General features: G+C 43.9%; 1 protein-coding gene across 1 annotated transcript in view; it reads right to left on the bottom strand.

The window, feature by feature from the left end:
- The window catches only part of CAD (carbamoyl-phosphate synthetase 2, aspartate transcarbamylase, and dihydroorotase), an 85987-nt gene that overhangs the window by 48265 nt on the left and 10502 nt on the right, over positions 1 to 27220 (bottom strand). Inside the window, exons 4-17 of the mRNA XM_070734979.1 lie at positions 26580 to 26722; positions 23584 to 23725; positions 21600 to 21771; positions 20125 to 20310; positions 17828 to 17940; positions 17470 to 17612; positions 13830 to 13961; positions 11724 to 11957; positions 8726 to 8947; positions 6981 to 7169; positions 6359 to 6483; positions 4782 to 4915; positions 520 to 632; positions 155 to 408 (exon numbers count right to left, since the gene is read on the bottom strand). Of these exons, the coding sequence (XP_070591080.1) occupies positions 155 to 408; positions 520 to 632; positions 4782 to 4915; positions 6359 to 6483; positions 6981 to 7169; positions 8726 to 8947; positions 11724 to 11957; positions 13830 to 13961; positions 17470 to 17612; positions 17828 to 17940; positions 20125 to 20310; positions 21600 to 21771; positions 23584 to 23725; positions 26580 to 26722 (2302 nt within the window). The remainder of the gene's footprint in view (positions 1 to 154; positions 409 to 519; positions 633 to 4781; positions 4916 to 6358; positions 6484 to 6980; positions 7170 to 8725; positions 8948 to 11723; positions 11958 to 13829; positions 13962 to 17469; positions 17613 to 17827; positions 17941 to 20124; positions 20311 to 21599; positions 21772 to 23583; positions 23726 to 26579; positions 26723 to 27220) is intronic.

Below are 27220 nucleotides of genomic sequence, written 5' to 3'. Positions count from 1 at the left end.
CCCGAGTCCACGGAGAAGGGCGGCACACAAATCCAGTTAATAAATAAATAATAAATAAATATATATGATAACAGAATATAAAACAAATAGTCAAAGGAGACAAACCAGATTAGACAAAGAAAAAATTAAACACACTGATGCTTTGATCTTGTACCTGAGCACAGCCTGAGCCACCTGCTTATCCGAGAAGCCCAACTGCTTGGCCAGTTTCAGGACGTGAGATGGCATGGACCCTGGCTCGGCCTGGCGATAGGATTCCAGGCACAATGTGTGGTCAGTGATGTTTTTCATCTTGTGCAGGAACCAGCGGTCAATCTTGGTGAGCTCATAGAGGCGCTCAATGGAATAGCCGGCCCGCAGCGCAGCCGCTAACACAAAGATCCGCTTGTCAGTGGGCGTCTCCAGCTCCTGCAGTGGATGGGGAGGGGACAGAAGATTGTGGACAGCACAGCTCTAAGGTTCAGTCCAAAGGGTAAGTGGAAATTCAGCGTGTTTCGTCACCTCGCCGGGAATGCCTACCATGTCAGAGACGGGTTTGACTGTGGGGTCAAAGCCCACACAATTCTCATCCACCATGCGAAGCGCCTTCTGAAATGCCTCCTCAAAACTCCTTCCAATGGCCATGACCTCACCTGAAAGAGCGACAAAGAAGAGCAGTAAATTTACCCAGAGGAAAATGACTGTGGTTAATTTTTTTGATTTTGCGTTTGCCCAGGTTCGCCTGGTGCACCAGTTGCGGTCCTATTTGGACCAGGAGTCACTGCTCACTGTCACTCATTCCCTCATCTCCTCAAGGCTCGACTACTGTAACGCTCTCTACATGGGGCTACCTTTGAAAAGTGTTCGGAAACTTCAGATCGTGCAGAATGCAGTTGCAAGAGCAATCATGGGCTTCCCTAAATACGCCCATGTCACACCAACACTCCGCAGTCTGCATTGATTGCCGATCAGTTTCCTGTCACAATTCAAAGTGTTGGTTATGACCTATAAAGCCCTTCATGGCACCGGACCAGAATATCTCCGGGACCGCCTTCTGCCGCACGAATCCCAGCGACCAGTTAGGTCCCACAGAGTGGGTCTTCTCCAGGTCCCGTCAACTAAACAAATGTCGTTTGGCGGGACCCAGGGGAAGAGCCTTCTCTGTGGCGGCCCCGACCCTTTGGAACCAACTCCCCCCAGGTATCAGAGTTGCCCCCACCCTCCTTGCCTTTTGTAAGCTCCTTAAAACCCACCTCTGTCGTCAGGCATGGGGGAATTGAGACTTTTCCTAACCCTAGGCTTATAAAATTTATGCATGGTATGTTAGTATGTATGATTGGCTTCTAAATTGGGGTTTTAAATTAACTTAAATATTAGATTTGTTTACATTGTACTATTATTGCTGTGAGCCACCCTGAGTCTGTGGAGAGGGGCGGCATACAAATCTGATTAATAAAAATAAAATAAATAAATAAATAAATAAAGGTATTGCAACGCTCTCTACATGGGACTACTTTTGAAGAGCGTTCGGAGACTGCAAATAGTGCAAAATGCAGCCGTGTAAGCTATCGTGCGCCTTCCAAGATCTGCCCACATCTCAACATCACGCCGCGAGCTGCATTGGTTGCCGATTGGTCTCCGGACGCAATTCAAAATGTTGGTTATGACCTATAAAGCCCTACATGGCACCAGACCAGATTACCTATGGGACCGTCTCTTGCCTTATGTATCCCAGTGACTGGTCAGGTCCCACAGGGACGGCCTTCTCCAGGTCCTGTCGGCCGGGCAATGTCGTCTGGAGGGCTTAGGGCAGTGGTTCTCAACCTGGGGGTCGGGACCCCTTTGGGGGTCGAACAACCATTTCACAGGGGTCACCTAAGACCTTTAGAAAAGACAAATTTCCCTAAAACTTCTGTTTGGAACATATTTTTACAATTGGACCAATCAGGTGTTTACAGTGGAGCTGTCCCTCTGGTCTTCCTGCCAATCAGCTTAAAGCTCTGTTGGGAGAATTGGCGCTAGACTTATCATTGGGGGTCACCACAACATGAGGAACTGTATAAAGGGGTCGCGGCATTAGCAAGGTTGAGAACCACTGGCCTAGGGGAAGAGCCTTCACTGTGGCGGCTCCGACCCTTTGGAACCAACTTCCTCTGGAGATTCGTACCACCCCCACCCTCCTGGTCTTTTGCAAGGCCCTGAAGACCCATCTTTGCTGGCAGGCATCGGGGGCCGTGAGTGTTAAGAACTAACTCCAGCCAATGTTGTTGTAAGAAAAATACCCCAGACCAAGAGAATAAAAGCTAAAAAACTTTATTAACCACATGATATATATATATCATAGAAACATATATCAAACATAACATATATCAAACATAACATAACGATCTTAAAGATGCCAGCATGATCATGCAGTATCATACAGGGACCGAGAGAAGTCACGGGAAAAATACCCGTGAACCTCAAAAGGTAAAGTACCTAACTACAAGAATCATCTTATATAGAATTTTCTATGGGTCTCGTTTACACCCACTTCCTCCTGTCCATATATGGGATTGTCTTGCATCCAATTTCATCATAGTTCTTTGGAACTCTCTAGATTAATCCATCAAGTTGTTCTGCCTTTATGAATGTTTCTTGGCCTAAAAAATAGGATTTCTTCATCTCTGATACAGGATATAAACATGTTTTTGTACTTTTTTCATTTCCTGGCAAGGTCCACTATCCAAAAGGTCGTAAGTTTAGTACTCTAATAAGAGTGTTTTGTATCTATCTAGGCCTTAGATGCCTAGATTCTATAGATAATTCTCACAGTTGTGAAAGGCTGAATCCAATTGGATGAATGCAGATGATAGTGTTTTTAGGAAAAATGGAGTTTTATATTTTTAGTTTTTTAATATTAAGATTTCTTACACGTTTTTGTAATTGTATTTATTCTGTTGTAAGCCGTCCGGAGTCGGTTGTGAAGGGCGGCATAGAAATCTAATTAATGATTAATAAATAATAAACAGGGCTTCTTTCAAAGGCAGATAAAATCAGCATGTAGAAAAGGAACATGATTCAAGCACGAGGAATGAACAGATCACAACTCAGGGAATGCCAGGATCAATCAAGCATTGACTTGTCCTTTTTTCTTTTTAAAAACACCCACAACTATGTCTGCATTATAGTCTCAAATCGGTCCTAAATGTTTGTAGTGTGCCAAAAAAGGGGAAATGGCAGAACTGGTGTCAAAACCAAGTCTTGCCTCTTTTGGATATGCTTGTGACACATCGACCCATGTTTAAAAAGGGGCCCAACTGACTGGGATTTTTGAAGGAAAAAACCTAAATTCTTAACATCAATTTATAGCTGGCAGTGGAAGAATAGAGCCAATTTGATAATATATACTGCTCAAAAAAAATTAAGGGAACACTCAAATAACACTATAATTGCTAGAATGTACATTATATATATTCCCTTTACTTTTCTGTACCCTGTTTTTAATGTATATATCCAATAAACATTTTAAAAAAAAATAACACATCCTAGATCTGAATGAATGAAATATTCTCATTGAATGCTTTGTTCTGTGCAAAGTTGAATGTGTTGACAATAAAATGAAATTGATTGTTAATCAGTGTTGCTTCCTAAGTGGATAGTTTGATTTCACAGAAGTTTGATTTACTTGGAGTTATATTGTGATGTTTAAGGGTTCCCTTTATTTTTTTTTTTAGCAGTGTATATATTACTACATAGGCCAGGGGTATCAAATTCAAGGCCTGGGGGCTGGATCTGGCTTGTGGGGTGCTTAGATTTGGCCTGCGGAACCACACTGGAAACAGCGAAAGACTGGCCCATTGGTGCCTCTGCCAGCAAAAATAGAGTTTTCACTGCTAGATGGTTGCAAGAGGTTGCCACAGCCAAAAACAGAGCTGAGAAGTCTATTTTCATTGGCAGAGCCCATGGGCCTTCATAGACATCCTTACGACGAGTGATATCAAACTGGTCACACTCACCCTGGCCATGCCCTCCCCCTGGCCCCCCAAGGTTAAACACAACCCTGATGTGGCCCTCAATGAAATCAAGTTTGACATCCCTGACATAGGCAAAGAAAACAGGTGTTAGTACAGGGTACATGGTTGTTAGGGATTGCCATTGTAAACTGCATATAGTACACTTGTACCAAACTTGTACTTAAAGAGTTAATGTGCACTTAAAGGGTTAACTTGTACTTGAAAAGTTAATATTCAAGGCTGTTTCATCATTTCCTCATTGAAGCTATAAAAGCTCATTATTCTGCTCAGTCATTTCTTTTCACTTTGCCTGAGAGAGGGGGAGTTGTGTTTACACTTCGTGCGTATCTTCTTGTATAAGCTTCGTGCTTATTATATATATTGTATTTTGCTTTGTGCTTCTAATCTTGTAATTGCTCAGTGCTATTTGTTTTGTAATTGCTCAGTGCGTATTATCCTGTATTTGCTTCGTGCTTATTCTGGATTGTTTATATTTTGTTTATATGTAAATAATACTTATTTAACTAAGTCTGTGTCTTGGTTTTATCACATATCCATGCTCTGCTAAAATTCTCTGCTCGGTGCATGTCGAAGGTCTCATAGCTTACCTAAACCGAGACATGCCAACAACAGGAAACAGAAAAATAGAAGATTGTCAGCTGAGTGGCACTCCCAAATCGTGGCATCCCACTATCTAGTCTGCTGCCTGGACCACACAAAGCGCAAATGAAAATCAAACTTGATTTCAAGGTTGGAGCCTGACTCCAATACGCCCTTCCCACCCGTATCCTTCTTTTCAACACTCACCCACACTCTTCATGGAACTGCCAATCTTAGTGCTCACGCGCAGAAACTTGCTGAGGTCCCAGCGTGGAATCTTGACTACACAATAATCGAGGCTGGGTTCAAAGCAGGCCGTGGTGGAATTAGTGACTGAGTTCCTGGGTCGAAGTGAAGGGAAAGAGAAGGCTAAGATCGAGAGCCATGCAGCTCTTACTGAATCTGTGATCAGCATAGTCGCCATTCCTTTAGAAAGACTATATAAGACAGTGATGGTGAACCTATCTATACCATGCCAGCCGTTGCCTTAGCTCAGTGATGGCGAACCTATGGCATGGGTTCCACAGGTGGCATGCAGAGCCATATCTGCTGGCAAGCAAGCCATTGCCCTAGCTCCACTCCAACGTGCATGTGTGAGCCGGCCAGCTGATTTTTGGCTCACACAGAGGCTCTGGGAGGGCGATTTTGGTTTCCAGAGAGCCTCCAGGGGGATGGGGAAAGGTGTTTTTACCTTCCTTTACCTTACCTGTCTTTCATAAACTACTCAAGACTCATTTATACCGCCAGGCATGGGGGAGTTGAGATATTCCTTCCCCCTAGGCCATTACAAGTTATGCATGGTATGTTTGTGTGTATGTTTGGTTTTATAATAAGGGTTTTTAGCTGTTTTTTATTATTGGATTGTTCATGTTGTTTTATCATTGTTGTTAGCCGCCCCGAGTCTACGGAGAGGGGCGGCATACAAATCCAATAAATTATTATTATTATTATTATTATTATTATTATTATTATTATTATTATTATTTCCCTGGCTCCAGGGAAGTCTTTGGAGCCTATGGAGGGCAAAACATGAGCCGTCTGGACCCACCAGAAGTTGGGAAACAGGCCATTTCCGGCTTCCAGAGGGCCTCAGGGGGTTGGGGAAGCTGTTTTTGCCTTCCCCAGGCATTAAATTATGGGGGTGGGCACTCGCACCTGTGTGATAGTGCGCGCGCACGCTCTATGGGCACCCGAAGAAAAAAAGGTTCCCCATCACTGCCCTAGCTCAATTCCAGCATGCATGTGTGTGCCGGCCAGTTGTTTTTGGCTTATATGGAGGCTTTGGAAAGGCGTTTTCAGCTTCTGGAGGGACTCTGAGATATTTTTCCCCACCTCAGGCTCCAGGAAATCCTCTGGAACCTGGATAGTGTGAAAAATAGGCCTACCTGGCCCACCAGAAACAAGCCGTTTCTGGCCTCCAGAGGGCCTCCGGGGAAGTGGGGGAGACCATTTTCACCCTCCCCCGGGCATTGAATTATGGGTGTGGACACGTGTGCATGCGTGATATCATGTATGCACATGGTTTTGACACACAAGGGGAAAAAAGGTGCGTCATCACTGGTATAAGAGGTGGCAAGAATCCAAGGTGGCAACTAAGACACAATTTTATCACTCACGTATTTTAAGCAAGATTAAAAATACATAGGGGATTGGCTCCTTAAAAGCTGGAAAGGTATTTAAGCAAATAATCAGTTGACACAGTGGGGGCAATAAGCGAGCAGACCCCTCCCCAGATAATTCTAGCCACGCAACGCACCCTGCACCCCAGAGCATGCAGGCATTACCTGAGGATAGGCAACGGGATGCCCAAAGCCAGCTTAGCGGCCACATAGGCCAAGGGGTAGCCAGTAGCCTTGCTTGCCAGAGCTGAACTCCGTGAGAGCCGAGCATTCACCTCTATGATGTAGTACTGTGGGACAGGAAAGAGACAGATGCAACCCAGCAGAATGAGAAAGTTTCCGTACTTCCTGGGAATGAATGATGACTCGGGACAGAGTATGTGGTTAACATGGAGAAGGTCCCAGGCTGAATTGAGCTAGGAAAAATTGCCTTGAAACTGTGAATTACCGTATTTTTCAGAGTATTAGATGCACACTTTTCCTTGCTGAAAGAGGCTGATAATTGGGTGTCTTATACTCTGAATGTAGCTTTTTTTTCCAGCCTTAACTAGCTGCTAACGATCTTCCCAGCTCTTACCTTGCAGGCTTTTTTTGTTTTTCTCGGTGAAAAATGTTTTCCAAGCCCTAAATCTTTGCAAGGCTTTTTAAATTGCTCTAACTTGCTCCAAATAATTTTTTTCCAGCCCTAACCTGCAAGTAAGCTCACAGTGTCAACATACACTACTCAACAAGGACAATCAGGCATAGGTTCCCATACATCTGCAATCTCAACCCAAGAGCATCTCACCTGCTCAGACTCAGGATTCAGGGCATATTGAACGTTGCATTCTCCAATGATGCCCAGGTGACGAACCACCTTGATGGCTGTAGTGCGCAGGAGACTGTATTCCCTGTCATTGAGCGTCTGGCTGGGGGCCACCACTATAGATTCACCAGTGTGGATGCCCAACGGGTCCAGGTTTTCCATATTGCATACCTGTTCAGGATTGGGAACCGAGAGGATCAGCTAGATGAGAAGGCATCCCCTCGTCACTGCTGCAATACAACCTGCAAATCCATGTCTCCAAGTTCTTAGGTCCCAAGTTAGGCCTCCTGCCTCACTAACTATTGTTATGGGGACCTTCGTCATGATCCTTTTTTCTGTCTTTTCCTTTTGCCTTTCACTGAGTACAGTGAGTACTGTGTACAGTTCTGGTCACAGCACTTCAAGAAGGATATGCAATGGTACCTCTACCTAAGAACGCCTCTACTTACAAACTTTTCTAGATAAGAACCGGGTGTTCAAGATTTTTTTGCTTCTTCTCAAGAACCATTTTCCACTTACAAACCCGAGCCTCCAAAACTGTAATCGGAAAAGGCGGGGAGAAGCCTCCGTGGGGCCTCTCTAGGAATTTCCTGGGAGGAAACAGGGCCAGAAAAGGTGGAGAGAAGCCTCTGTGGGGCCTCTCTAAGAATCTCTTGGGAGGAAACAGGGCCTCCACCCTCCCTGTGGTTTCCCCAATCGCACGTATTATTTGCTTTTACATTGATTCCTATGGGAAAAATTGCTTCTTCTTACAAACTTTTCTACTTAAGAACCTGGTCACACAACGAATTAAGTTCATAAGTAGAGGTACCACTGTAATGGAACTGGAAAAGGTGCAAAAAAGGGCAACAAGAATGATCAAGGAAATGGAGCACCTCCCTTATGAAACCAGATTGCAACACCTTGGTGTCTTCAGCCTTGAAAGACGGTGTTTAAGGGGTGACTTGATCGAAGTGTATAAAATCATGTGTGGGATAGAAAAGGTGGATAGAGAAAAATTCTTTTCTCTATCACACAACATAAGGACGAGGGGGCACTTCCCAAAGCTCATAGGTAAAAAAGTGAGGACAAATAAAGGGAAATATTTCTTCACCCAGAGGGTCGTTGGTTTATGGAATCCACTTCCAGAAGAGGTCATGACAGCTGTCAGCCTTGATAGCTTCAAGGCAGGATTAGACAGATTCATGGATGCCAAGTGTATCAGTGGTTATTGAAACGGATGTCCAAGTGCTGCCTCTATGTTGATTGAGGCAGAAAGGATTCCCTTGAGTACCATTTGTTGGGGATCAAGGGAAAGGGAGGGTTTTGTCTTTTCTTTCTGCTCAAGATCCCCATGGACAATTGGTGGGCCACTGTGTGACACAGAATGCTGGACTCGAATGGGCTATGGCTCGATTCAGCATGGCTCTTCTTATGTTCTTATGAGGCAATTTACATTTGTTTTCATTCTATTCTAGTTAAAAAGTGTTTTTTCTCTATCTTTGCTCCAAATCACTTCCTTGCATAGATACAATTTGCAATGTTCTTGTTGGTAATGTCAAAGGTTGGGACCCGTCTAGCTACCTTGGACACCCAAGCAGCAAATAGCGATTTGCAACCCTAAAATTTGGCTGCTTAATTTTAATGTAAGGAAATTTTGCTCATCCTTTTTCTGGCACCCAAAACAAGCTCAAACTCTCCCTTCTGGTGATGAACCTCCCTCTACCCCTTTAACCCAATGGGCTTACCGTGACACAGTTGTCATAAGCGTCACGCACCACCTCGTATTCGATCTCCTTCCAGCCCTTGAGGGACTTGTCCACCAGCACCTGCGAGGTGTGGGCAAAGGCTTGGCTGACCAGGGCCATCAGCTCTTCCCGTCCATTGGCAAACCCAGAGCCCAGTCCGCCCAATGCATAGGCTGAGCGCACAAGCACTGGGTAGCCAAGCCGCTCTGCAGCAACCTGTGCCTGTTGAGGAAAAAGCGTTTAGGAGAATCCATTATCCCCAGTGGTGGTTATCAGAAGACATCTCATGCCTTTGGCCAGCAATTCTGGCAGACCCAAGTGGCCAACGTGAGGTTCACTTCAGAAAGCCCCATGTCTTTTCTGTTCCCCAGTCAGAGGAAGTTCCTAACTATGTTTCATTGGGCTTGTCAATATATGAACTAACCAGCAATGTATGTTTGGAGGAAATAGTATAAGGTTACTTTAAGAGCTAGGCTGCAATTAGCCATAAAAGGAAGAAATGTGGTTTTTTTCCTTATTTTCTCTGCTTGCATATGTAATTGTTAAACCCCTTGTGTACGCCTTAGCAGTGTCCCAGATATTTTGGATTGAGGTGTCGTTATTCCAATTATATTTCAAAAAGTATTTTAATTCTCTGGTCATATATTTTATATATTCTTTTGCTTTTATTATATTTGGATATATAGCCCAACGTTTATTCCCCTTTCCTTCTGTTTTAAGTCTTACTACTATGGGATGGTGGTCCGCCCATGTGTTTATACCAACATTGATTTCTTCTACTATGTTTTCGATTTCATTTGTGGTCCAGAACATATCTAGTCTGGACCATGATTGGTGTGGGGAAGAGTAGTATGTAAATTTTGTCTTATGTCTTGTTGTGATTCCGTCTGAGGCTCCTCAGGGAACGGCTGAACCCCTGCCGGCTCCCTGCTCAGAGGGGGAGGATGAGGAACAGCAGGAGGAGGAGGAGGCCCAGGCAGAAGGGGAGGAGGAATATCAGGCCGAGGGAGAGGGAGAACAGCCAGAATCCCCCGGGGTGGAGCTCTCCCCAGCAAGCAGCCTGGAGTCCTTAGATGAAAATGCTCAAGCCATCATCGATCACAGGCAGAGAAGAGCAGCACAACGAAGGGGACAATTAGCCAGGTACTTCCAGTCCTAAATAGGTAACAGCTGGGTTTGGGTGTGGTTCTCCCCAGAAAGGCTGAAAAGGCAGACCCACCCTTCCTGTATTGTGGAGTATTATCTTTGGGAGTCCTGGGACCTGGCTGTGATCTTTGGCGTCTCTGATTCTGGCTTGTGGCCTTGAAGGCTGAAACCTTGGGGGAAAAGGCGTGGGGGCTTATTCTCTACAGTGGTGTGTGTGCCAGCAAGAAGTCTGCTGTATTGTCTGGCCGTCAGGACTTTGCTGTGAAGCCTCATAGCCTGCCTGTTGGGAAGAACAGGTTTTTCTCTGTGTTTATTTTTCAAACTATAAAGTGCTTTTGTTTTTACCAGCGTGTCTGCCTGTTTTTTCCAGTTGGTGTTGAAGTCTGGGGGCACCCAGACAGAACATGTCTATTTCTTTCTCTCCATATATCTTTTAATCTGTATTCTTCCACCATATCAAAAAAAACCTGTTTTATAGTCAATTCGTGGATCTACTATCGCGTTGTAATCACCCAGTATACACATGTTGGGGTTTTGCATTCTGTTTATTTGGTCATATAGTTTTTTGTAAAAATCTTTTTAATTCGTATTAGGTGCATAAATAACTATCATTAATATCTCTTTTTGGTCTATAGTAATTTCTAGTATTAGGATTCTCCCTTCTTCGTCTCTACTACAGGAGAAGAGAAGAAATATATCTCTTGCTTGTTTTTTCTGTTTTCTGTATTTTATGAAAGTGTACTGTTTGTCGTTATTGTCTCATTATATATATGTAAATAAAAATTATTTTTTAAAAAAAGATGTATTGCACTCTGTTGAATTGTAATGTATTGTTGGTTGCTGGTGGCTATTGCAGTTAGTCTTGCTAATGCTTCATACTGCTGCATGCTAACATATTGCTATGTGCTAAATATTGGTCTATGTACTTGCTGTGTGCTTAATATTGGTCCATGTGTTATATTACAGTATTGTATGGCATTGTGTATAATATGAATGGCTAGTTGCTGTATGTATAGAACTATCTATGATTGCTTGATTTGATATGTATGTAGCTGACTGTATATGCTGGTTAATCTGTTGTATACATTGTAATTAATATTTTTACTCTACTATATTGGTCTGTGCTATTGGCTGAACAAATACAGGAAATAGTATAAGGGCAGACTAGATGGACCATGAGGTCTTTTTCTGCCATCAATATTCTATGTTTGTATAACAATCACCGTGCCACATATACAGAGGTACCTTTACCTAAGAACACCTCTACTTAAGAACTTTTCTAAATAAGAACCAGGTGTTCAAGATTTTTTTTTGCCTCTTCTTAAGAACCATTTTCTACTTAAGAACCCGAGCCCAGAAAAATTTCCCAGGAAATTTGAGAGCAGCATGAAGGCCCAGCCAGTTTCCTGCCATTCCCCCTGGGTTTCTCTCTCTGGTGCAGTGTATGGGAGGCAGCCTCACACCTGGTGTACGGGAGGCACGTGTTCCTCCTCGCTGCCTCAGTGTCCCTCTTTTTTTTTAAGCCGTAATGTTTTGGATTTTTTTGATTCCCCTCACCTTCTTCCTTCAGCAACCACTCTCTTCCTCCTCTTCTTCCTCCTCTTCTTCCTCCTCCTCCCACCCAAATTCTGAGCTTTTATTTCTTTCCTAATGGGTTTGCATGCATTATTTGCTTTTACATTGATTCCTATGGGCAAAATTGCTTCTACTTACAAACTTTTCTACTTAAGAACCTGGTCACGGAACGAATTAAGTTCTTAAGTAGAGGTACCACCGTACTCTGTTTCTAAGTTTGGTATTCCAACATTGGTTAGCTCAGTGTGGAATGCTAACCACAAGTAGAATGACATACTTGTTCAATGGAGCAGGCAGCCTCGCTAGGGGCTACATGTTCTCCTATCTCCTCCATCTTCTCCACAAAGACTTTGCGGTCCTCTGTCATCTCAATAGAGGCCACGGGAGTGCCCAGCACACGCACGTTGTAGCGCTCCAACACCCCAGCCTTAGTCAGCTCCACACCACAGTTGAGCGCTGTCTGTCCTCCAAACGTCAGCAAGATCCCATCTGGGCGCTCGTTCTTTATCACCTGACCATAGAGAACAAAAGGGGAAGACTGAGAATGTCACCCTCACTCAGTTCCGGTCTTATCCCACCCCTAAATTCAGTAAGGAAAGTAGAGAGGTTCCCCAACCCCTCATGGCACCGGACCAGAATATCTCCGGGACCGCCTTCTGCCGCACAAATCCCAGCGACCAGTTAGGTCCCACAGAGTTGGCCTTCTCCGGGTCCCGTCAACTAAACAATGTCGTTTGGCGCGACCCAGGGAAAGAGCCTTCTCTGTGGCGGCCCCGACCCTTTGGAACCAACTCCCCCCAGATATCAGAGTTGCCCCCACCCTCCTTGCCTTTCGTAAGCTCCTTAAAACCCACCTCTGTCGTCAGGCATGGGGGAATTGAGACTTTCCCTCCCCCTAGGCTTATAAAATTTATGCATGGTATGTTAGTATGTATGATTGGTTTCTAAATTGGGGTTTTAAATTAACTTAAATATTAGATTTGTTTACATTGTATTATTATTGCTGTGAGCCGCCCCGACTCTGCGGAGAGGGGCGGCATACAAATCTGATTAATAAATAATAAATAAATTTAAAAAACCTTAACCATTCAGGTATCCCTCAACTTGCAACTACAACTGAGCCCAAAATTTCCATTGCTAGACAAGGCAGCTAAGTGAATTTTGCAGTCCACTTTATGATGCTATTGCCAGAGTTAAATGAATTAGCATTTTAGCATCAGCATTTAGACTTATATACCACTTCATAGTGCTTTTACAGCCCTCTAATAGTGGTTTACAGAATCAGCATATATTGCCCCCCACAATCTGGGTCCTATTTTTACCCACCTCAAAAGGATGAAAAGCTGAGTCGACCTTGAGCCGTTGGTGAGATTTGAACTGCTGAACTACAGCTAGCGGTTAGCTGAAGTAGCCTGCAGTGCTGCACTCTAATCACTGTGCCACCCTGGCTCTATAAATTATATGGTCGTTAAGAAAAATCTGGCTTCCTGTACTGACTTTGCTTGTCGGAAGCCAACTGGAAAGGTTACAAATGGTGATCACATGAACCCAGGTCATAATAAACACCACTGTCGGATTTAGATCATATGAACATGGGGATGCTATGCAACATTCATAAGTGTGTAAATGGGTGATGGGCCACTCTTTTCAAGGAAGCTGTATCTTTAAATGGCTAGTCAACAAATCGTTGTAAGTTGAGGACTACCTATATGTTAGGACAGTGATTTTCAACCTTTTTTGAGCCGCGGCACATTTTTTACATTTACAAAACCATGGGGCACATTGAGTGGGGATGGGGGGGGGCAGCTAAAAAAAGTTTGGACAAAAAAATTCTGTTTCTTCCTCCCTTTCGCTCTATTTCTCTCTCCCTCCCTCTTTCTCTCTCTTTCTCTTTTCTCTCTCTCTCTCCTTCCCTCTTTCTTTCTCTCTTCCTTCCTTCCTCTTCCTTCCTCTTTCTCTCTCCCTCCCTCCCTCTATGTCTTTCTCTCTCCCACCTTCCCTCCCTCTCTCTCTCTTTCTTTCTCTTTCTCTCTTGTTCTCTTTCTCTCTCTCTCTCTTCCTTTCTTTCTTTCTCTCTCTCTCGTTCTCTTTCTTTTTCCCTCTCTTGCTTTCTCTCTCTCTCTTGCTTTATTTCTCTCTCTCTCTGTTTTCTTTTTCTCTCTCTCTTGCTTTCTCTCTCTTTTGCTCTTTCTCTCTCTCTCTTTCTTTCTTTCTCTCTCTGAGCTTCGCGGCACACCTGACCATGTCTCACGGCACACTAGTGTGCCGCGGCACACTGGTTGAAAAACACTGTGTTAGGACACTCACAGTTTCCAAATAGAACAGGAGTATTGAGTGGCAGATGAGCAACAAGGAATCTGGGGAAGGGAGATAGTAAATTCACCTGGGTAACATAGTCAGGAGTAATGGGCAAGAAGTAGACCTTGTCCGCCAAACCTTTGGAGGTCTGAACAGTGGCAATGTTTGCGTTGATGAGCACCGTCTGGATGTTCTCTTCTCTCAGAGCTTTGATGGCCTGGGAGGGCGGAAAAGTGAGATTATGACTGAATAGGTTGTCATCCTTGCAACACACCACCAGGCATTGTCAAAATACGCATATAGGTCTAACAATGTAGTAAAGCCATCCACGAGGCAACACCATCAAAATAAAAAATGTGTTAAAAGACTTAGCAGTTGAATCTGCGCATCATGGAAAATTTGGCTAATGTGAATTTCGGCCTAATGTCTTTGGCAAGTTACTTTATGGCTAAATATATTACGCAAAACCAGGAAATTAATTGTGGTGAATTCAGTAATCAAGATAAATTGGTGAATACAGTTTTAGAATAAAGACATTGTTTTTCTTTGGGAAAATAATTTGCTGAAATAAGCTGTTAGTACTATGTGCATAACTAGTTGGGTTTGGCAATATATAAAACAAACAATGTATGCCTACATGTAACAGAACACTACTGCTTTAAGAGTTAGTGTTACAGATTGCCACCGAGAGGGGCGGCATACAAATCCAATTAATAATAAGAGGGAGCCAGAAGCATGACTCTCCTCCCCCCTCTCTCTCCCTCTCCCCACCTCTCCTATTCTTTGCTAGTTTGTCTTTGTGACTATGCTGTAGATCTGTGTGTTCAAATGAAGGTTTAATATATTTGTAAACTGAACATCTAAGGCTTATAGTATTGTACATGTATTGAGAGCTATTGACTAATGTAATTGTGTATGACTAGGATTGTTTTTGACTAAGATATTTGCCAAAGTAAATAACATTTTACATACTGAATATATCTGGATTGTATTACTGAATTATTACTAGTATGTCTGGACTATCAACTGGATATCTGCAAAATTTCTATGTTTCCTCTGTGTATGTGTATCTTTGACCACTCAGAGATAACTCTGCCCACTCCTTAACACCTAACATAAGCCAGGATTAATCCTGACCCATTGCCTTCTCTATATATATATATATACCGCCTTCTACCGCACGAATCCCAGCGACCGATAAGGTCCTACAGAGTTGGCCTTCTCCGGGTCCTGTCGATCAAACAATGTCGTTTGGCGAGACCCAGGGGAAGAGCCTTCTCTGTGGCGGCCCCGGCCCTCTGGAATCAACTCCCCCCAGAGATTAGAACAGTCCCCACCCTCCTTGTCTTTCGCAAATTACTCAAGACCCACCTTTGTCGCCAGGCATGGGGGAGTTAGGATATTCCTTCCCCTAGGCCATTATAAGTTATGTATGGTATGTTTCTGTATATGTTTGGTTTTTATAATAAGGGTTTTTAGTTGTTTCATTAAATTGGATTGTTACATGTTGTTTTTTATCATTGTTGTTAGCCGCCCCGAGTCTGCGGAGAGGGGCGGCATACAAATCCAATAAATAGTAATAATAATAAAATATATATATGTATATGTATATTTTCACTTTCATGGTGTGAACGGACAACAAATCCCACCAAATTGTTACTGTCTACCCATTCCCTTTTCTTCTTTTTCCTTGTTCCCATTGTTTCCCCTTCCATATTAGTTTTGTGTTTCTCGTATTGTTACTTTTTAAAAATGTTTTTAACAATTTGTAAACCAACTAAAGCAGGGGTGTTGAACTCAAGCCCCAAGGGCCAGATCTGGCACGTGGGACCATTCTGGAAACAGAAAAGGACCGGCCCGCAGCACCTCTGCCAGACAAAACAGAGTTCGTGAGGGCTGTATGCAGCCCTCTTGAGCTCCATTTTTGCTGGCAGTGGGCTGCAGATAGCCGCTGCAGCCAGAAATGGAGGTTGGGAGCCCATTTTTGCTGGCAGATCGCGAGGGCCACTACAAGTGCCGACATGAGTGATGTCGAGCTGACCACGCATTGCCCAGCATCCCCACCCCACCCTGAGGTCAAACACAACCCTAATGCGGCCCTCAATGAAATATAGTTTATCACTCGTGATCTAAAGTAACTGGGAATTAGGAAACATATACATTAAAACAATACGGGCTCAATGGGTCGATAAAAACATTGAACCTGTATAAACTCTAGCTGCCTGTGTGTCCAATGATAATAATGATAAAAGAAAGTCAAGATAGTACTAATAGCAATGGATGTCTTGGGTGCAATCCCCAAATATCTTGAAAATTATCAGCGTTGACAAAATCACCATCAGTCAATTACAAAAAAAGATAAGATTTACATGGAATAGCTTACAACTCCCCCCAGAGATTAGAACTGCCCCCACCCTCCTTGCCTTTCGTAAACAACTTAAAACCCACCTCTGCCGCCAGGCATGGGGGAATTGAGATCCTCTTTCCCCCTAGGCCTTTACAATTCTATGCATGGTATGTATGTATGTATGTTTGGTTTTTATATTAATTGATTTTTAATCATCAATACCAAATTACTATTGTACACTGTTTTATTGTCGCTGTTAGCCGCCCCGAGTCTCTGGAGAGGGGCGGCATACAAATCCAATAAATAAATAAATAATAAATAAAACTACTTCTGCCTATCCCAGCCTTGGGACGGACTCAAAAGAAGGATAAAAACTGTGTCACATCCAGTCACCTGGCTGACTGTGCCACCAGCCATAAGAATAATCCTTGCTTCTCTATGATGCAGCTGAAGGTGAACTGAGACCAACTGCTGCCCTGTACCAGTACAAAAGAAATGATACCTCCCTACTGTTGTGGTTAGCTCTGGCCCAGCTCCTGCCCCAAGGACTGTGGATGTGGGGGAGACATCCACATGCTGCAGGCCTGTTTTGCCCCCGGTGGAATCTGATGATGAAGGCTCCTCTGACCAAGAAGACATGAGTGACAGGGAGGAGGAGAGTGTGGCAGACAGCTCAGAAGGAGATCAATTATCTAGCTCCTCCTTGGATTCAGAACAAGGGTTAATGATACAGCCACGCATGCGGAGAGCGATGCATAGGCAACAACAACTGAGAGATTATTATCAAAGAAAATGAGGCCACCTGTGGTTGGGTGGGGCTGTGGTAATTAGTGAGGCTGCTATAAATAGTAGCCTGTGGGTTTGGCCATTGTGGAGGATTATCTGATCATTGTGTTTCGTGACTGCTTTACTGACTTTGACATTTTGTGTGCTGATTTTTCCCCGCTTTGAAACTAAAGCAGAGCAAAGTGTGTTTCACTTTGTGAAAGAAGAAGGACTGTGAATTACCTCACAGCTGCAAGATAAGTATCACAGAACTGATAAGGGACTTGTACAAATTACCAGTTTGTTTGGAGACCAGTGCTCTTTGCTATACAAAAAGAGGGCTTAGTTTAAGTGAATTTTCATTATAAAGAACATTGTTTTGAATTTTCAAACGTGTGTGTGTGTGTCTGAAATTTGTAACTGTGAATTTTTGGGAGGAGTCTACCACAGAGACCGACAGAACACCTACTAAAAATAACCTCAAGCACACGGGTGACTTTGCCATCCACAAAAGCCCTCAATTCTTTCGGCTTGTGTGCATTCCACCCAACCCACATCCCACATGGCAATTTTCCCCACTGCCTGTTTGACTCCCATTTCCTCCCTCACTCACCTGGGAGCCAGAGTAGTCAAACTCACCTGCCTGCCCTATAGAGAGGCCCCCAGAGCCCAGGATGAGCACCTTGTGAGGGCGGGGCAGGTTGCTGGCAGGCAGGACTTTTGAATCATGCAGGCAGTCCTGCAGCCGTTTACACACTGGAGGTGGGAGAGAAGAGAAAGGGATGCCCGGATGATCACTGCAGCAATTTCAGCCCCTCTGTGGACCCGGCAAAGCTTCAACATTGCCGGGAGACCAGCAAGCTCCCTATAGAAGGGGTACAGCCTGCTGGCTATATACGGGGCAGCATGGAGGTAAAACCAGGTCTACATCTCCATGCTTGCAGAAGCCAACCTAGTCACAGAGCTCCCACCTGTTTTAGGGCTCTGCCCTCCAGCAATGTTGTCCTGCACTGTCTCCAGGAAGACGTCAAAAAGACATTCGAGATCCATCGGCCCCGCATTGTGCTCTGGGTGGAACTGCACACTGGGAGAAAACAAGGAGGGGAATGTTATGGGTGCAATCCAAGCCCCTTAAGACGATGCAATAACACTCTCTAGTACAGTGGTACCTCTACCTAAGAACGCTTCTACTTACGGACTATTCTAGATAAGAACCGGGTGTTCAAGATTTTTTTGCCTCTTCTCAAGAACCATTTTCCACTTACAAACTCGAGCCTCCAAAACTGTAACCAGAAAAGGCAGGGAGAAGCCTCCATGGGTCCTCTCTAGGAATCTCCTGGGAGGAAACAGGGCCGGAAAAACCATGGAGAAGCCTCCATGGGTCCTCTCTAGGAATCTCCTGGGAGGAAACAGGGCCGGAAAAGGCGGGGAGAAGTCTCCATGGGGCCTCTCTAGGAATCTCCTGGGAGGAAACAGGGCCGGAAAAACCGTGGAGAAGCCTCCATGGGGCCTCTCTAGGAATCTCCTGGGAGGAAACAGGGCCGGAAAAGGCGTGGAGAAGCCTCCATGGGGCCTCTCTAGGAATCTCCTGGGAGGAAACAGGGCCGGAAAAACCGTGGAGAAGCCTCCATGGGGCCTCTCTAGGAATCTCCTGGAAGGAAAAAGGACCGGAAAAGGTGGGGAGAAGCCTCTGTGGGGCCTCTCTAGGAATCTCCTAAGAAGAAACAAGGACTCCATCCTCCCTGTGGTTTCCCCAATCACACGCATTATTTGCTTTTACATTGATTCCTATGGGAAAAATTGCTTCTTCTTACAAACCTTTCTACTTAAGAGCCTGGTCACGGAACAAATTAAGTTCGTAAATAGAGGTACCACTGTGTTCTGTCAAAATTGTTAGAGCAGCTCTCCTATAAGGAAAATCTACAGCAGCTGGTGCTGCTTATTTAGAACAAAGGCAGATAAGGGGAGGCAGGGTGCAAGGCATACAAAAATGTGCACATCTTGAACCCAAGGCAAGAATTCAAAGTCTTAACAAAGGAGGACTTTTGGCTGATTAAAAGAACCTGGATTTTTTTGCCATCTGATGGGGAGAAGGTTTTAGATTGGAGAAATTGATGGAAGACTGGGCTACTAATGACAATTAGACCTGATAGCTACTTCCTGTCTTTGATCTAGTGATTAAGGTGCTAAATCATGAGTAGGGAAATCTGAGTTCTAGTCCGGCCTCAAGCATATAAGACAGCTGGGTGACAGTCACTTTCGCTCAGCCATAGAAAAACACTAGCAAAGCATTTTGAAAATATTGCTTGAAAACTGCTATGTAGTTGCTAGGAGTCAAGAACTTGACAACACATACATACACAAGGACCCAGATTGTTGGGGGCAATATGTTTACGCTTTGTAAACTGCTTAGAGAGGGCTGTAAAGCACCATGAAGAGGTATATACAGGGGTTGGACCAAAAAATGGAAACACTTGACTTTTTGGCATCATGTTTGAAAACATGTTCAAATCAATCAAAACTTGACATATTTTAATGTTTTCTTAAATTATGTTATTTGATATGTTTTTTAAACTACTTTTTTTTTTTACAGAAATTTAAGGAAATTGGTTATAACCTTCTAGAAATGGTAGATCTTTCAAAGAGGCCAAATTGTTGATGTTCGAATGGCAGGTGCTAGTGTAACAGAAAGTGCCCGAATGTTTGGCGTTTCAAGAGGTAATGTCTCAAAAGTAATGACTGCTTTTGAAAGAGAAGGGAAAACGTCCTCAGCCAAGCACAGGTCTGGTCAAAAGTCGAAGTTGTCTGAGAGAGACCGTCGGACTCTAAAGCGAATTGTTAGAGCGGATCGCAAGACCACAGCTCCTAAAATCACTGCAGAGCTCAATAGACACATACAGAACTCAGTTTCCACAAAAACTGTTCGAAGGGAGCTTCACAAATCTGGATTCCAAATCTGGATTTTCAAGGTATTTCCATTTTTTTGTCCACCTCCCGTAAGTCTAAATGCTAATGCTAATACACAAAACAGCACATCTTAAATACTACATTTTGGATGCAACAGTGGAAAAGAGTATCACATTCCTTATAATGCTTGGAGCTTCCTGAATGCACCAGATTGGTCACTACAGAAGGCTGGATGAAATGAACCCTGGAGCTGATCCAGAAAGGCTCTTCCTTAGGTCTTCTGTATGACTCCATCAAATCAGAATAAAGAAGGGCGCCCCAACTCACTTGCTTAACCTCCTTTTCTCTTGCTTGCCCTTACCTGAAAAATGGCTTTGACTCGTGCACAATCCCCTCGTTCGAGTGATCGTTTGCATTGGTAAAGAGAGGAAGCCAGCCAGATGGCAAGCTAGCCGGATCTACTGCAAAGCCATGGTTCTGCGACGTGATAAAGCAGCGCTGGGATCCCTCATGCAGGCAAGGCTGGTTGTGTCCACGGTTTCCGTATCTGAGGAGGAATTCAAAGGGGAGTAAGGTTTAAATAGTGAGGGGGGGGGGAATTCTTCCCCTGTTTTAAGCTACAGGTAGTCCTCCCAGGGTGTCCAGGGGGAAAGCATTTTGAAATTCCTTGATATTTCCCTGACATTTCCCCGTAACTTGCGATCTAGTTAAGGCACGGTCGTAGATGACGTCATTATTATTATTATTATTTATTAGATTTCTATGCCGCCCGTCTCCGCAGACTCATAACAAATGGCTAAGCCGTGGAGAAATATCGGTAGCTGAGGAAGCAAGTTGTTGCCACAGTTATGCTCATTTTTGCTTGACTCTGCCAGGCAGCCCGATCTGTTGTTGTTTTTACACGATTTTTACGACTTTTAAACATTTTAATGCAATTTGTTTTCCCCCCTGATTTATTCCATTTTTTTCATGAATTCCCTGATAATTCCGATATTTCCTGAACTGCCGATTTCCCTGATAATTCCCTGTTTTCCCTGTTTTCCAGGTTTGCTGGACAGCCTGCTAATTGCTCTTCTTGGCTTTAAAACTCTTTGAACTGATAGCAGCTTTTAATGAAGATTCATTAGTAGCTGGTTGCTTGCCAACACAGACTGCTTGTAGATTGGTATGTGCATATTCACTGCTATTATTTATTAATAGTGGGTTTTTGGATTAAATAAGTTTACAAAAACTGGGTATTGCGTGACGTCCTTCGTAGGGACAGAACAATAACATCTTCGCTCAATGTATGTCATTAATGCTTGATGCAGTCATTGTTGTGAGTGTTCCCTGTCAGCCTTTGGAAATATCAGATTCAGAGGAGGAGGAAGACATAGAAGCTGTAATTTACTCTGATTTAAGAGAAATGTAGGAGGGCAATGGAGATGAAGGCTTAGAAAATCCATCGGATGTTAGTATGGATAGTAATGCTTCTTTAGACCAGTGTTTCGCAACCTTGGCAGCTTAAAGATATTTGGACTTCAACTCCCAGAATTCCCCAGTCAGTAAGCATCATGGGCACCCATCGCAACAGCATTCATGCCCTTAGCATTCAGGTAGCGTATTACAGCATGTACTTTGCACTTGGAGGGAAACGGAATGAGGATGCTCATCTCTAACCATAACGCCAGTCAATGATCTACTGACCACTGGCACTGCTAGTTCTCTTTCACTGGCTTCCTGCTACATGATGGTAATACCAACTTCCCCCGCGAACATTCCCTGCGAAAGCTACGTGCCTTGTAACGTTACTTTCCAGATAACCCTCGTATTTCAAATATATACACACACACTTACTTCATCTTGTACGTCTTAGCTCCAATGGCCAAAGCCAGCAGCTGATGACCCAAACAGATGCCAAAGATGGGCTTTGGAGTTGGCAGTGTCAGCACACGGTGCAGACTGGAAATAGTTTCTTGGCAGAATTGTGGATCTCCGGGACCATTGCTAACGAACAACCCATCAAATTCTGGGGAGGAATAAATGAGGTATCAGATGGCATTATCCATTTATTTCATTTTTATCCTGCCTTTATTACTTTATAAGTAATTCAAGATGATGGGCATATGTAACCCTCCTTCCTCCTCCTCTTTTTCCACACTATAACTGTATGCTAGGAGAAAATAGTAGTATTACTTTAAGAGCTGGGTAGCCATTATGAGCTAGGCTGCATTTTAGCTCAATAAGGGAGAAAGATGTGCTGCTCTCGGTTACATTCTGTGGCTACATTCTGTAGTTGCATTCTGTTGTATTGAGCTTGCGTCTGTTCTGCTGCCTTATCTTGTAATGTTGGTTACTGGTGTATATATGCTGGTTAGTATTAATATCTGAGCTGTGTGCAATATACTGTGTAGAATATACTATATTGATATAAAGGTATTTGCTGTATTAATAAGAGAATAAGCTGTGTGCTAATACTAAATGGTATATCTGCTGTGTGCGAATAGGAGAATACAGTGGTACCTCGTGATACGAACCCCTCGCCATACAAACAATCCGAGATACGAACCCGGGGTTCGGAAATGTTTTGCCTCTTCTTCCAAACTTTTTCCGTCTTATGAACCCGCCGTCCGAACGCCGAACCCGGAAGTTCAGCAAAAGTTCGGGTTTGGTGTTCGGGTTCGGGAGGACGCCGAGAAGCCCCCCGGCTGTTTCAAAAGGTGACAGCCAGGCGGCGGGGCTTCTCGATGGCCACCCAAACCCGAACTTTTGCCGAACTTCCGGGTTCGGCATTGGGAGAACGCTGAGAAGCGCCCGGCTGTTTCAAAAGGTGACAGCCGGGCGGCGGCGTTTTTTTGCGTTTTTTTTTCTTGCACGCATTAATTCATTTTACATTGTTTCCTATGGGAAACAATGTTTCGTCTTACGAACTTTTCGCCTTACGAACCTCCTCCGGGAACCAATTAAGTTCATAAGACGAGGTATTACTGTATATGTAATACAGTGATCCCTCCTTTTTTACGGGGGATACGTTCCAAGACCACCCATGAAAAACGAATTTCCATGAAATAGGGGAAAGATATTTTTTTATGTATTTAACGAGTATTTGGACTTTGAAAACCCATCCTTTGCATTAAACAGTCATTCTATATGTTTCTCAGCTGGAACTACATGTGATATCCTACCAGTTTCTTTAATAGAGTACAGTAGTACTGTAGAAGAATTTTATGAATTTTTAATGGATTTAAAATTTTCAATGGATTTAATAGATTTAAGCCCCCTTTGAAAACCCATGAAGTAGCGAATCCGTAAAAGATGAACCGCGAAATAGCGAGGGATTACTGTAGTATATGAACCTGTTGTAAGAGAAAAAGTGATGTATTATGGACTGTATTATAATTACTGTGTACGATTACGGAAATATTGTATATCTTGTAAATAATACCTTTACTATATGTTGGTATGTATTATTGACTGAAAAACCACCACTGTCACATGTATTCTGTTCAAATACAGTATTTTTTATCGTTGGGTCTAGGCCCAGTGTGGAATGCTGAAAATAACAACCCTATGCGGTGGGTTGGGATGAGTGCGATTGGCCCAAAGTCAGCCAATTGTCTTTCATGTGTAAGACGAAATTAGAACTCACTGTCTCTTGGTTTCTAGATCAGCACCTTAGCCGCCAGACTACACTGGCTCTCTTTACGACCTTAGCTATTATTACTTTTCTTGTTGAATTAGCCACTTGGTCTCCACAATTATGAACATTCTTTGCTCCCAAGCTGAAACAAGCCACCTATCTGGAGCTGTGAACTCCATACTCACGTTCAGTTATGCTCACCCGTACTATCCAGATGATGATCCCAGGGCACCACAGTAACAGCTGCCCCGCGAGCACACAGGCACCGGATCTGGTTGTACTTCAGGCCACAGTCGATTGCTGTGATTCTCACAGACCCACCAGGGTTGAACAAGCGGGGCTCCTAGGGAGTGAAGTAGGTATGCTGAAGGCCAATAAATCACACTTAATCCTATACCGCTACTCTTAATATAGACCAGTGATGGCAAACTTTTTTTTCCTTGGGTGCCGATAGCGTGCATGTGTGTGTGTGCTTTCGCGCATGCGCGAGTGCCCACACACATAATTCAATGCCTGGGGATGGCGAAAATGGCCTCCCCCCCCCCTCGGAGGCCCTCTGGAGGCCTAAAACAGCTCATTTTCCAATCTCTGCTGGGCCCAGTAGGCCAGTTTTTCACTCTCCCCAGCTTCTAGAGGCTTCTCTGGAAAAGAGTCCCTGTCAGGGATTAAAAATCGCTAGGTAATATCATAATGCAGAAAGTAGGCCTCAGGTAAGAATGCTGAGTCATTCAGAGGCGGCTGAGCATGCAGCAACCTAGCAATTATGTAAAAAGTGTTTAACTAGGCAAGAGCTCTCTGCTCTTTCTCTCTGTCTGTTCTCTCTGTCTGTTCGCTGTTAGCTGTGTGCTGTTGCTGTTCGTGGAAGTAGCTGTAATGCTGTAAAAGTTGGTTCCTGTGAGTTATTGAACTAAGATAGTTGTAGCAAGGTACTAGTAAGATACTAGTTTATTGTATGTATAGTATAGACAGTAGTAGTAGTAGTATAAAGAAGTAAATATATTTTTCCACAACTTCCTACTGCTGCTGTGTTTCATTGAAGACTTCAACTCCATTTCTACTGGTCTGTGGCTGGCTGGCTGGTTGGGTTGGTGGGCTGCATGGACTGGTTTGCTGCTTGGGCACAAACAGGCTAGTTTCCACAAATGCAAACTCTGATAGTCCCTTGGCTGGAAGATTCCCTTTTTATCCTAAGGAGGGCAAAAATGCCCTCCGCCATCCTCCCAGGAACTCTCTGCAAGCCAAAAATGCCCTCTCAGAGCCTCTGGGTGAAGCAAAAATCAAGTAGCCGGCACGCACATGCACATTGGAGCTGAGCTAGAGTAACGGTTTGCACGCCAGCAGATATGGCTCCGCGTGCCACCTGTGGCCTCTGTGCCATAGGTTCGCCATCACTGACATAGACGAAGCAAGAAATGAGTGAAGGTTTGGAAAATGGTAAACTCCTGGGATAATCTCCTTCTTTCTTAAGCTCCTCCAGTCATGCATGGCTTTTTCCCAAACAATTTGCACATCTAAATGTGTCTTGGTATAGAGTAGAGGTGGAATCCTGCAACAATAACAACAGTGGTCTTTATGCTGTTACTATGGTGAACCATCCAAGGTTATGCCATAGCCACCCCGAGTATACGGAGAGGGGCGGCATTCAAATCAAATCAAATCAAATCAAACCAAACCAAACCAAACCAAATCAAATTAAAAAAAGTTGTGCGTCTATAGAAATCTGATAAATTAATAACTTTTGGGTGCAAAAAGGTTTTATACAAGAATTAAGCCACTTGGAAGCTGTGGAGACAGGATTAAAAGCTGTCTCTGCCTGGCATACCATGGAGATGGCTAAAATCCTGTGATAAGGCACCAGATAAACAATTACTGGCATTCCACAGATACCACCTTTTCTAAAAACAGACTTCCTCCTTGATCAACCCTGGAGAGAAGAGATACCCCCAAAACTGCATGTAGGCCATGAAACAACACAATTGATCATTCACTGTCCACGAGGCAAACATGAGGCAACCCATGCTTTAAACTAGCCAATAAGATCCTGTATTCTCTAATATCCAATGAGATGTAACCTGATGACTAATGCTAATTCACCTTGGTAAAAAAAAACCTAGACACACATACAGCCTGGGAGAAACCCCACTTAGCAGCAGTAACTGCGAAAGAGATCTTGGAGTCTTGGTGGATAATCAACTAAACATGAACCAGCAATGTGCAGCAGCAGCCAAAAAAGCCAACACCATCCTAAGCTGCATCAACAGGGGGATACACTCCAAGACCAGGGAAGTATTAATACCACTCTACTATGCCCTGGTCAGACCACATCTGCAGTACTGCATCCAGTTCTGGTCACCACACTTCAAAAGAAACATTGAAACTCTGGAGAAGGTGCAGAAAAGAGCAACCAAAATGATTAAGGGACTTGAAACAAAGACTTACGAAGAGAGACTGCAGGAACTGGGCATGGATAGCCTTGAGAAAAGGAGGGCCAGAGGGGACATGATAGCTGTATACAGGTATGTGAGAGGTTGCCACAGAGAGGAGGGGGCCACTCTATTCTCCAGAGCACCAGAGGGCTGTACGAGGAACAACGGTTGGAAGCTGACCAAGGAGAGATTCAACCTAGAAGTAAGGAAGAATTTCCTGACGGTCAGAGCGATCAACCATTGGAACAACCTGCCTGCGGAGGTGGTGAACTCCCCAACTCTGGACACTTTCAAGAGGAGATTAGACTGCCACTTGGCTGGGGTGCTATAGGATTCCTGCTCAGGCAGGGGGTTGGACTTGATGACCTGCATGGTCCCTTTCAACTCTAACAATAAATAAATAAATTAAATAAATAATGGATGACAATAAAAAGCGGTGCAAGGTTTTGTCCAGGACAACAATATGTGCCTTCCCCAAAAACATGCATTCTTGCCTCCTGTCTCTTTGAATGACATCATCAGCTACGGAGTGCATATTGTTAGGCAGAAGGAGGGAGTGGTGAACCACAGAACTTCTTCTCAAAATAATTCATTACAAATAAGATGTTAAGTGGACTTTTATTTTTTCAAAACCGTGTCTTAATGCAATAGTTAGAGAAACCCCTCTTCCATTCTGAATGTTATGCAGACATACAGCTGCTGCTGCTTGCCACCTCCAATTTGCTTAGCCTAAGTTGTCGCTTCCCTTCCAACCCTATTCTTCCAACCTACTTTCAGCGAGACTTCCTTCACCAAGTTCCGTGTGTTTGGATCGTCAAATGGCTGGTGGGAACTATGGATGCCCTCTGGTATGAGTTTTCCCAGCATACTTCCTTTTTCCCGGATCCGCTTGGTTAGTGCTCGTGTATCAATTCCTGCAGGAGAAATGAGCTATTAGAAAGGATGGACTATCTCCGTACACAACGTGGTTCTGTGATCACTGGGAGAATTCACGGACAATCACAGATTGTGTGATCTGAATTCACAGATGAGTGTCCTCATTAGTTTCCCTCCAAGTGCGAAGTGCGCACTGTAATAATACACTACCTGAATGCTAAGAGCATGAATGCTGCTGCCATGGGTGCCCAAGATTTGTGCACGATGGGCTGTCAAAAAATTTCTCGCCGATTGTCTGAAGGAGAATGGGCATGGGGTCACTGCGTTGATTGACGTTTGCTCTCTAGAACAGTGTTTCCCAACCTTGGCAACTTGAAGATATCTGGACTTCAACTCCCAGAATTCCCCAGCCAGCATTTGGCTTGGGGTAAAATTGTAAATCTGGGTATCATAGTGATGATACCTTACCTCAAACCGTCAGATCACCCCACCCAATAGCCTCATGTAGATATGAAATGGGAAGTAGGAAAAAGGAC

The sequence above is a fragment of the Erythrolamprus reginae genome, chromosome 1 (genome assembly GCF_031021105.1).
Source record: "Erythrolamprus reginae isolate rEryReg1 chromosome 1, rEryReg1.hap1, whole genome shotgun sequence".
Classification (NCBI taxonomy): domain Eukaryota; kingdom Metazoa; phylum Chordata; class Lepidosauria; order Squamata; family Dipsadidae; genus Erythrolamprus; species Erythrolamprus reginae.
This window is presented reverse-complemented; position numbering and strand designations above follow the sequence as displayed.